General features: G+C 43.5%; 1 protein-coding gene across 1 annotated transcript in view; it reads right to left on the bottom strand.

Moving 5' to 3' along the window:
- SND1 (staphylococcal nuclease and tudor domain containing 1) overlaps positions 1-7,017 on the bottom strand; it is a 420,936-nt gene extending 413,919 nt beyond the window's left edge. Inside the window, exon 1 of the mRNA XM_041727934.1 lies at positions 6,695-7,017. Coding sequence (XP_041583868.1) covers positions 6,695-6,772 — 78 coding nt within the window. The 5' untranslated portion in view covers positions 6,773-7,017. The remainder of the gene's footprint in view (positions 1-6,694) is intronic.
- Positions 7,018-12,000: the final 4,983 nt, after the last annotated feature.

Here is a 12,000-nt window from a genome sequence, read left to right as displayed (position 1 = left end):
AACATGTTTCATGCAAGATAAGCAGCAATTCAAAGTGAAGCCTACCATAAGGTAGATTTCTCAGTTTTGATTCATCATGCCTAAAAGACATGCAATAGAAGGTTTCTTATACAATCACAGCCTTTTTGAGACTGTTAAAAGCTTAAGAGATTGAGTTTACCACTTAAGAAAAAAAGAGCATCTTTGAGGTGAAATATCTTACCCCACATCACCCAAGTGGAGAATAGGAGCATCTGGGCTAGAACTGTATCCCCTGAATCCTAGGCTAAACTCTCTTCTCTGCCAGGCTGCTTCCCAGAGACAATGTTAATAAATTAGATTAATTAACTTGAGGCACAGATTCTCCAATCTTTACAATTCCTCCTCTTACACATTAGGTTAGTGTTATAAGACCATCCCAAGAAGACTATTTCCCATATGGAATCTAAAGCACCCCCAAATATGGTAAGGCATAAGAGAAGAGATAGTGCCTTAAAAAATCACTCATCATAAGCATATAAAGGGAAAATGCTCCAAGACCAGTTTATATTATAGATTGGACATCTCAAAAATGACATATGAAAACATCACCTAAATTTTCATTAGATTTTTACCTATAAGTTGTTTTACTTCCTAATTTTCAAAAAATGCCAACTGAAACCAATGTTTTTTTCCTAAACATTAGAGCTAAGTGTGAAAAACATTAGTTGTTTATCAATTGAGTCTCACTGAAATAAGTGAAATCCCACAACACTCCATCTGCATCAAATGTTCAAAGCCTGTAATTCTGCATTAATTTCTGCTGTAAAAACAAAAAGCATGTCAGTCTCCCAAGAGAGGAATTAGCAACAGAAACTGGGTGTCTATCCATTTCCAACAAGAAATAAGAAGAAAAGCTACATAAACCCCTTATGAGTTGAATCCCTTTACTTCATTCCTTGTCCCGGATAAGGCAAAGAATTGCCTACAATATTTAGCTATGTCATTTCTTGGAGAAATGAAATAAAATAAATCCAAAGACATCTACACACCCCATGCTAGAACCACACCTGTCAGCTGGATAGCTAGTCTACACTGATAAGTGAATACACAACAAGCCTTAGAACCTTCACTCATTTCCCAAATGTCACACTCCAAATAAACTGAGGCACAGACCCCAACAACCGTGTCCACTTAGTACCAGCCGTGATCACCACCCAGCCTCAGAAGTCTCCCCTCATGTTAATAAGCCACACTATGTATGAGCTAGCTCCTTCCAGACCATTACTTTGAGCTCTCAAGCCTGCTACTTTGCTTTTTACCATTACTATCACTAAAGCTTGCTAGGTTAAAAAGTGTTGCCAGAGGCCAGAGCAGAACATTCCATGTAGTAATAAAATGCGAACAAAAGTTAGCAAAAACAAGGACAAATTCTGACATACAATTTGACCCTCATTGAGCCTGCTCTTGGCATTTATTTTTTCAGCTAAGTACCCTCCATCCACTGAAAGGTGGTTACCTTAAGAATACTCAGGACTGGCTGACAGGAAGTCAAAAAAACCTTAGTGTTGGCCCTGTAAGAAACATGAATATGACCAAGAGCAAGTATTTTTATCAGTTTCTCACTGTTTACACTGAGCTAATGTCAGCTATTGATCTTACCGGGGTACCAGAACAGCAACCACCTCTACTGCTTTTTGGCCTTCTATCATCCTAAAACCCATATTATTTATGTAGAACACTGAACTTGAAGGCGTTAAAGAGCTACTATAAAAACACTGAAGACAGGGATGTCTGGATGGCTCAATGGTTAAGCCTCTGACTCAGGGCTTGATTCCACGGTCCTGGGATGGAGTACTGCACCAGGCTCCCTGCATGGAGCCTGCTTCTCCCTCTGCCATCTCTGCTTCTGTGTGTGTGTGTGTGTGTGTGTGTGTGTGTGTGTGTCATAAATAAATAAAATCTTAAAAAAAAAATTGAAGATAAACATTAATGGGGACCCTACACCTTTTGTACTTACTGTTCCCTCTATGAAGAACACACTTTCCCTATGGCTGGTTCTTTGCTGTCCATCAGATCTCAGCACAAATGCTGAGAGAAGCCTTTCCTAACACCTGATCTAAGAAAGCCACTCCTTACTCCCAACCACTCTATCTAATTTCCCTGAAATCACCGTAATACCATGCTTATTGCTTGTTTACGTTTTTGTTGTCTGTCTCCTCCATAAACCATAAGGGCAGGAATCTGATCTACTTTTTTACCACTGTTTCTCCAACATCCACACAAAGCTGAACACTGCAGATGATCAATAAAATCTGTTCAAGAAAGGAAGTATGATTGCTCATCATTCTGTATCATTAGTTAGTACACTGCAGCAGCCACTGTGAGCATTGACTAGAGCCAGCTGGATGCTTCCTTTTCACACAGGAAAAAAAAAAGAAAGAAAACATTTCAGATACAGTAGAAATTTAGTTCTTTTCTGCTCCTTTACTTACGATCTTGACTGAAAGCTACCATGCTCACCTGCTGAGAAGGGAGCAGTTTTAAGACTCCAGGGAAAAGCCTTCCATCCTGTTCTACCTAGTTCCTTGCAAATGGCTCTACTAAAATACTGTTATTTGGCTACCTTGTCCCTGTGAGTAGTAGCATAACAGTATTTTAATTGGGTTAGAAAAGATGTTTTCTTCTTTCAGTCTGCATGAGCTTAGTGCACATAGGAAGGAACAGATTAATGGACTACTACTCTTCATCCCTACTATACTCTGGAAAGACACAGACTTCTTAGTTCAGAAACCTAAGAAACATTAAGCTATAATAATCTAAATTACAGGTAGCAGTTCCTACAATCTGCACACTAGAGAAATTTCCACTAAGCTACTCATCAGGAAGTCTACATCCCACTTTAGAACAACCTGGCAGCACAATTCCTGTTGAAGGAGGAAACTGTGGCCATCTCCTCCTTTTAATGCCCCTGTACCTTAATCACCCAGTGAGAATTCTGGTTCTTAGCATAAAATCAAAGACTGGCAGAGGGATTCCTTTCTCCTTTAGGCAATTAAATGGGGTGGAGTGAAATGAACTGAGATTTGGCATTGTCCTCCTTTTGGCCTATCTTATCCATAAGCAGGATAAGATATGCTGCTTCCAGAGCTGCTTCTGAAAAGCACCAAAGATTCAAGAACTGTGGTAGAGTCATTCTGCTGTTCTGAAACCAACCTACATGGCTCCTGCTTAAAAAGACACACAAACACACAGAGTTGGAATGGGAATCAGAGTGAAGACATAGAAAAGGGCTCTATCCCCCAAAATAGAAAGTAAGTTAAGTGTGTAGGACCAAAAAGAAAAAAAGTGTGTAGGACCAGAGAAAACAGCCATTTCTAACTAAGTAGGGTGACCAAATTTCATACTAAGTACCCCAAGACTTCTACCAACCTCATCTAATATATGCTAGTAACAATCTGTTGTGGCTAAAGTCTAGCAAATTATTCAAAAAAATCCAGAGTTAAAATCTTTCAGAGTTTTGAGAAGATAGTATCTGATTTGACAGAGACATTTACTTTTTCCAGGTTATATTTCGTCTGCCCACACTCTTGCCAGTCTCATCCCAACTCAGGAAATAAAAACCCACCTTCAGTTTTTCCATCATCCTCACTGCCTTTTCACTAACAGAACAGCTCCAAAATGCTTTTGTCAACTTACTGCCCACTTCCTCCCTAAACACATTCCAGAACCAACTCTGTTTCTGTCCCTTTGCTCCCACTCTCAAAAGCAGACACAGACTCTACCTTCACCATCATTTTTTAAAACTGGTCCAATGCAAAGATTTTTCACAACTTGATTTCGAGTTCTTTCTTCTTCAACCTTAAAAAAAGTAACAGAGAACTTACTAGATTAGAAGACAGAGACCAGAAAAAACACCCATCTTCCATGGCTCTATAATTTTATTTTTGCTCTCCAAAAAAGAGGAAGGACTATTCCTCTTCACTGTAGCAAAGCTCATCCCTATACCGTTTCATATCTGCAGCTCAGCCTGGGTCTAGGCAAATATGGAGGGCTCGCCCTGAAAAGCACACATCCAGGTTCTACCCCTCTCCCAAAAGGCAGTAACTATTTCCTTCTCACTTTCTGTCACAGAGCTCCATCTTCCTTTGTAAAGTTCTTACAAAGCAGTTCCTAGTACCACAGGAAATGATTACTCTCCAAGAAAATACAACTTTGCTTAGCAGAAGAGCTTCACACAGAGCAATTTGTCAGTGGTCGATTTTTCATTCCAGACAAGGCTTCTACGCCTGGCACCAATCTGCCTGTCACCCTGCAGTTCACCTGGCTTCCCTCCCCTAACCCCTACCTGCAATTCACCCACCTATCCCTGCAGTTTGGCCACAAAGAAAAGCAGTATAGACTACTCAATGGCTAAATTTTCAAAGCTTCCTCCCAGATTCAAATGTGTCTTCCATACCACACTCCTATGCACATAATGACCATAAGCACCAAATGAAATCACTCACCACAATAACAGCTCAAGGATAAGACAAGGAGTAACATCTAATCTTTCCTCAACTTGATTACAGTCAGCTTCACTTTCCTGCAATTTTGTGGTCATGCATCACTGGTCCCACCCTCCACATTATAAAGTCACACCCTGAAGGGAGAAGCAGCATAGCATGATGTCTGTGGTAGACAGGCCTAGGTTCAAGTCCCAGCTCTGCTTCTTATTGCCAGTAAAAAGTGCCTGTCCTTGGGTGAACTATTCTTCCTAAACCTTAGATTACACAGCTCTAAACTGTAGCCAATAATGCTATCTACTTGGTAGCTGTTGTAAGTGAAATAATATAAACAGAATACTCAACACATGACCCTTAATAAATGATTGTTGATATTCAGTATCCATGGGGGTTAATCCATGGGGGTTAATCCATGGGCTTGGTCACTTCATAGAATCCAGATGTCCTAGAAGCCTCTAGCACCGACAGAAGCCTCATTCCACTCCTACCTCACTAATGAGAGGGACCTTTAAGAAAAAAAAAATCAAGCAAAATTCAAGCCTTGGGACCACTGCGTGGCTCAGTCAGTGAAGTGTCTGCCTTCAGCTCAGGTCCTAGTCCCAGGGTCCTGGGATAGAGCCCTGAGTCTGGCTCCCAGCTCAGCGTGAAGCCTGCTTCTCTATCTGCTACACCCCCTAATTGTGCGCTCGCTCTCTCTCCTTCAGATAAATAAAATCTTAAAAAAAAAAAAAAAAAAAAAAAGATTCGAGCCTCAGTGAAGGAAAAAATTCAGAAAGATCAACTCAATGCTGCCAATCCCACCACTGAACCACCAAGCAATGCTGTGTCCTTATGGTGGAGGGAAAAATCAGTGCAAATGAAAAAAACTAATATAAGAGGAGCTACTCATGGGTCAGATCAATAAAGAGGCAAAAATATGTGGACCTTGGAAATTCCCTTCTCACTCAGCTTCTAATAAATTCTGAATTTCCATTTACGTATAAAGTGGAAAAGCAATACTGAAAACCCTGGGAATCTCAGCTGGTGGCAAAATATTACCTAAGAAATAAATACATGAGAATTAGGCTGGAGAAAAAAAAAAATCTTAAAAATTCACATCACACAAGCTAAAGAACATCTTAACCCTGACAGACAATGAGCCAAGAAAACAGAATGTTTTTTTTTAAACTTTCTGCAACTGCAAAAAACTTGTGGAGCTTTGGGAGACAATGTCATAAATGGTATTTGCTGTTCCAGAAGAAAGTCAGTACTGAAGTTTGAAATGTCTTAAAGTAATCAGTCTGCAGTCATCACAACTGGGAAATCTATTAACAATCAAGAAACATCAAGTTCCAAGATTTGGGAGAGTTGGGGAGAGAACAGAGGTGACAAGTGATAAAGAGAATTTATACTACAAAATTATCATGGAGCTGGAGGATAAATTATTTTTAAAAATCAGTAGGGTTTTAAATTCAAAATTCAAAAATGGAGGGAATGGAGGGATAAAATCAGGCAGAATCTAGTATTAGGGCCAGAGACTGGGAATCCGAACCCGGGCCCTGATCCTGGCCCCAATCCAAGCCACCACGTGATGACCTTAGGCAAGTCACTGCCCTCTTCAAGCCAGTCTCCTCGTGTGCGGGGTGAAGGAACAGTAATGATCGCTAAGATTCCTACTGGCCTAGCATTTAAGGGTCAAAAAAAGAGAGGGGGGCATAAATCCTAAACTTCCGGTACTACACACTTGACAGAAGTGTAGAGAGAAAAAGACGGAATATGAGGGCCAAAGAGCGAGAAAACTTGGAAGTGAGCGTCTGTAGAAACTGAAAAGCTTCAAGATGGCTAAGTGCTCTTGGTTTCAGGAAAGAGCGGATGTCAGGATCTCGAAAAGCTGCACACTGCCCAGCTGATGTCAATGGACAGAAGAACGGGGGATGGGAGGGCAGATAGCAACTTATTATCTCCGTTAATCAATCAAGTGACCAATCTGGGTAACAGCAGATCCAAATGCCGCGACTACGGAAATCACCGTGACCCCTGCTGCCGGGGGCGGGGAGCAAAGTACCGAGGGCAGTCTGCGTCGGGTTCCGTCTAAGAAGAGAATTCCGAGAATGGGTGAAAAGTGAAGAAAGAGACAGAGAAAGGGGGATCTGGGAGACCAGGCAGACTGGCGGAAGGAGAAAAGGAGCCAGCGCCAAAACCCGCCCGGTGTCGGGCAGTGGTGGGGTCAGTGTCCCGGGCCCCGCTCTCACCATCTTGACGATGCCCCGCTGCACGGTGGGGACCGCGGGTCCCCCGGAGGTGCCGCCGCTCTGCGCGGAGGAGGCCATGTGTAGAGATGGAAAGGCAGCAAGTAAGGAGGTAAGGAGGTGGGCCGGCTGGCGGTGTCAGTGAGGGTGTCGGTGCTGGTGGGAGGCCGCCGCGGCAGGGAGCTGGCAAGCGACGGGTTTCGGGCAGTGGACGGCACGGACTCGCCGGGCGCTCACACGAGCAGCAGCGGGACTGGGAACGAAAGAGGAGACGCGTTCTCCACCGCCGCCACACGTTCTACTCGCCGCGCAAGCGTGCCAGAGCGCCACCGCCCTCCGGCCAATTAGCGCCCAGAGCCCGCCGGATCTCAAGCCAATAGGCACCCTGCTCGCGGAGCCCCGCCCTTTAGCCCCCAAACGGGTGGCAAGCTCCAGGAAGCGCTGAAAGAGCTGATTTGCGGTGACGGGCTAAGTTTGGGGCGGGACTTCCGGGGCAGCCGTAGTAGGTAGTGTCGGGAGGTGTAGTGGGAAGGAAAGGACACGTCAGCATCTGGCCGCGGGGCGCGGGGGGCCATGGGAGCCCCGGGGGCGGGGCCAGTCTCGCCCTCCAGCCTCGCCCCGCGCGTAGCGGCCCGCCCCGTGGGCGAGGGGGAGCCCACGTGGACTGCGGGGTTCCGGGAGGGAGCATCCAGATCGGGGAGTTCCGAGTACCGGCTGCACACCTAATTCCGACATTTTACCTCAGCTAAAAGTGTGAGGAGAAGTTGGAAAAGTCTGAGCCTGAGCATCGCGAAACCTACGGATGTTGGCGTTGACAGGCAACACGGCCGGGCGCCCTCCTGTAGTGGGGAGAGTATCTCGTTTGTGTTGCGGGTGTCTAGCACTCATAAGCCTCTCGATTAATGTTCGTCGTTGGGAGAAATAAATCTCGTAGGGGGTGGTGTGCCCTGTGCACGGCGGAGAATGACCCTCGTTTTCAGGCTCTTCCTAGCTTCAGGTTAGGGAAAGCCCCGGTACACACTCTCCCCGGGCCTGGAGGAGACATTCCCGACACCTCTAGTGATGAGCCACACCGCCCCCAACCACCAGACCCCAAACCCCAACCCGGTACCTGATCCTAATCTCTCTTGAATAAAGAGATTGGGGGAGGGGGTGCAGAGCAAGGGCATACAACTAGAGACTACTAGTATTTGTTCTGTGCCACTACGTGGAGCCAAGGACCTTTCCTTTAAGCCATTTATTTTTTTTTTTTTAATTTTCTTCCGTAGGTTCTGAATTGTTTTAGGAACAGTGTAGCAGCATTTAATTCTCTTGAGTAGTCTTTGGGGCTGACTTTTATAAGTCTCCTCTCTGTAGTTCCTTTTTTTTTTTTTTTTTTAAATAAAGGACATTTTTTATTTATTTTTTTTTTTTTATGATAGTCATACAGAGAGAGAGAGAGAGGGGCAGAGACACAGGCAGAGGGAGAAGCAGGCTCCATGCACCGGGAGCCCGATGTGGGATTCGATCCCGGGTCTCCAGGATCGCGCCCTGGGCCAAAGGCAGGCGCCAAACCGCTGCGCCACCCAGGGATCCCCTCCTTTAAGCCATTTAATCTTAATCTTCAAATCGGACTCTACACTGAGGACGTACTTGCCCTGTAGCTCTTTGAGAAGTTGTATATGCTTTCACACTTTACATAGACCAGGGTCATGTTTTGGGGGTCAGCATCTTCCTAGATCCTTAGGGCTGCCCCTTGCATCCCATTAATTTGCCACTCTTCAAAAAATAAATAAAAGCTTTGTGAAGGTTCATTCCACCTGATTTATACTACTCCCTATTTCATTAAGGTTGTTATCTTCTCTGCCTCAACTGCCACCTTATCATTCCTTGAAATAAACACCTGGTGCCCATTTCTTCTCCACTCACTGACCCTGAATGGCTTAAATATTTATAAACCTGACTTACCCAATACCCTGGGGTCTCAATTCCTTGGCCTCATCTTCAGTGAGCTTAACCTCTGTGCCAGTTTAGCCACCCTCTTCAGTACAGATGAAGTATGGGAACTGTTTGATGGCTGAAATTGTAAACTCCAGATCCCTCATTCTCTGATCTTAATTGCTGTCCTTTCTCCCTTCTCACTCAGTTCTTTCTTTTATACCTTCTATAGTTATCTATTGCTTCATAACAATTTACCCCTAAATTTAGGTATTAAGCAGTGAACATTTATTATCCCACATTTGTCAGGAATCTCTGCATGGCTTAGCTGAAAGCCTTTACCTACAGGTCTCTGGGGTAGCTTACATGATAGCTGGTTTCCATCAGAGCAGGCAGATCAGAGAGAGCAAGAGAGGACAAGCAAACCAGTCTTTTTGAACCTAATCTCAGAAGTAACATCCCACTGCTTTGGCCACATGCTATTCATTGGAAAAGTCTTTCGGTAGGTTGGCCCCCTCAAGGGGAGAGGATTACACAAGGGCAAGAATACTAAGAGGCAGGATCACTGATCACTGGGGACCATCTTAGAGGCTGCCAATCACACACTATTCTTTGGCTTTACATAGAATTCAAAGTCCCTGACCCTCTCTATCTTTATAATCAGTTATCATCTGCTTTCTCCTGGATCCTTGGTTAGACTCTCTTACTTGTGCCCTCTCTTCTCAGGATCCTCATCTCTAATCCCTGTTGTCTTCCATTGGACCTACCTGTCAAAACTCCAATTCTACATCTCTCTGCCTTCTCCAAACCTGTCACTTAGCTAGAGAAAACACTCGACTGTTCAGGTTGGTTCCACGGTGAATTTGTGGGCCCTCACATACTGCCTGGAGTTCTTCTGTTTCCTCAGCCATTTTGGTCACTGAGTCTGGTTGTTGTTGTTTAACTAACTTTATTTTGTTTAGAGAGGTTTTAGGTTCAAAGCAATATTGAGGGGGAAGGAACAGAGATTTCCCGTAGACTCCATAAATATGCATAGCTTCCCCTGTTACAAACATCCCTCATCAGAGTGGTTCACTTTCTACAGTTGATGAACCTATATTGACGCATAATAATCACCCAAAGTCCATAATTTGCATTAGGGGTCACTCTTGATGTTGTACATTCTATGCATTTGAACAAACGTGTAACATGTATCTACCATTATGGTATCATACAGGTTAGTTTCACTGCTCTAAAAATCAGTTACTCTCTGGGCAGAGGGAGGATGCAAAAAAAAATATATATATATATATTAAAAAATAAAGTCAGTCTGTTTAAACCTGTGTTTCCTTTTAACTCCAATTCCACTGACTCCCACACTCTCAAATAGTGATAGACCTTCTGCTCAGAGAGATAATAAAAGCCATTAAGAACTCTCTTCACTTCCCACCACCAAATCTGAAAACTTACCTTCCTTCTCACTCCTCTTCTTCTCCCTTGTTACCAAGAAAAAACATCCTCCTACTGCTTAGGCCAACCCCTCCATCTATGTTCTGGATCCACCGCCTCCTCCTTGTCAAGGACTCTCTTTTTTTTTTTTTTTTTAAGATTTTATTTTTAAGTAATCTCCACACCCAATGAGGCCTTGAACTCACAACCCCAAGATCAAGAGTTGCAAGCTCCACTGACTGAGCCAGCCAGGTGCCCCAAGGACTTTCCTCATAGATAATTCCCTCTCCTATTGCTATATCCTCTCCGTTTATCCTGGATTCTTTTTTTTTTTTTTAAGATTTTATTTATTTATTCATGAGAGACACACACAGAGAGGTAGAGACTCAGGTAAAGGTAGAAGCAGGCTCCCTGTGGGGAGCCCCGTGTGGGACTCGATCCAGACCTGGGATCAGGCCCTGAGCCCAAGGCAGATGCACAATCACTGAGCCACCCAGGCGTCCCTATCCTGGATTCTTCTTATTAGCATTTAAATATTCTCAAATTTCTTGTATACTGCAAATAAATAATCTTTCCTTTATTCCACATCCCTCTTTCAACAGCTCTCCTCCTCCCTTCACAGGCAAACCCTCTCAGTGAAATTCTTTATGTTTGTTGCCTCCCACATCCTCACCCTGCATTCAATCTTCAGCACACTACACTCACTTTTGCTCTTTATCAATTTACTGAAACTCTTTTCTCCAAGGTCAATACTGACCTCATCACTACATTCAGTAGACACTTTGCACACTTCACTTTGCTGAGCCATTTGTAAAATTTGATATTTGTTCTTCGAAATGCCTTTTTCCTTCCCTTGTTCCTTGTATTCCTCCCATCTATCTACCTGCTCCTCCTTATCTACATTGTGAATGACACTTCTTTAACTTGCACTCAATATTGACGTTCCTCTGGGTCCTTCTCAAAGCATCTTCCTTTCTTATTTGAAATATTCTTCCCAAGACATCTTAACCACCCCCCTGGCTGCATGCTGAGGATTCCCAAATATAGGTACATATAACCCCTGTCAAAATCTCTCTCTTGAGCTCTAAATCCTATGTTCAAAAATACTCTGGATGTTTGCCCATGGTTGTCACCTTGGGAATTCAAATTCAACATATCTCACAAAGAACTCTGTCTTTCCTCCCAAAACTGCTTTTGCCTAGTGTATGTCATAGTTCAGATAATGACACCAAAAGTTACCCAGTTGCAAGCCAGAAATCTGGAGATCATTAGTGACTCCACCTCTTACTCATTTCGCATTTCTTAGTCAACCTCTGAAATCTGTTAGATCCACAGGGGCACAGCCAAGCATACATGCCCTGGAAACAGACCACCTGAGTTCACATCCCAACACTGTATTACCTTGAGCAAGTTATATAGTATCTCTATTTGATGGAAGTCTCTTCTGTAAAATAAATATGATAATAGGACCTACCTCGGGATCCCTGGGTGGCTCAGTGGTTTAATGCCTGCCTTTGGCCCAGGGCGTAATCCTGGAGTCCCGGGATTGAGTCCCGCATCAGGCTCCCTGCGTGGAGCCTGCTTCTCTCTCTGCCTATGTCTCTGAGTCTCTCTCTCTGTGTCTCTTATGAATAAATAAATAAAATATTTTTTTAAAAAAATAGGACCTACCTCCTAGGGTTGTTCTGGTCTTGCGGATTATGTAAATTAGTATATGTTAAACACATAGAACACTATGTGGATCATCTATGTGTTAACTTTTTTATGATTATTATTAAATATCTCCTATTGCTTAAACTTGGCATACTTTTACTTGGACTGCTGCAAGGGCTTATAATAGGATTCCCCAATACCATGCTTCCTTCCCTACACCCTATCCATTCTTCCTACTGCAGCCAAAGGGACATTTCTTTTTTTTTTTTTTTTTTTACAAGATTTATTTTTTTTACCTGAGAGAGCGTGCA

This window comes from Vulpes lagopus, chromosome 13, assembly GCF_018345385.1.
Source record: "Vulpes lagopus strain Blue_001 chromosome 13, ASM1834538v1, whole genome shotgun sequence".
NCBI lineage: Eukaryota > Metazoa > Chordata > Mammalia > Carnivora > Canidae > Vulpes > Vulpes lagopus.
This window is presented reverse-complemented; position numbering and strand designations above follow the sequence as displayed.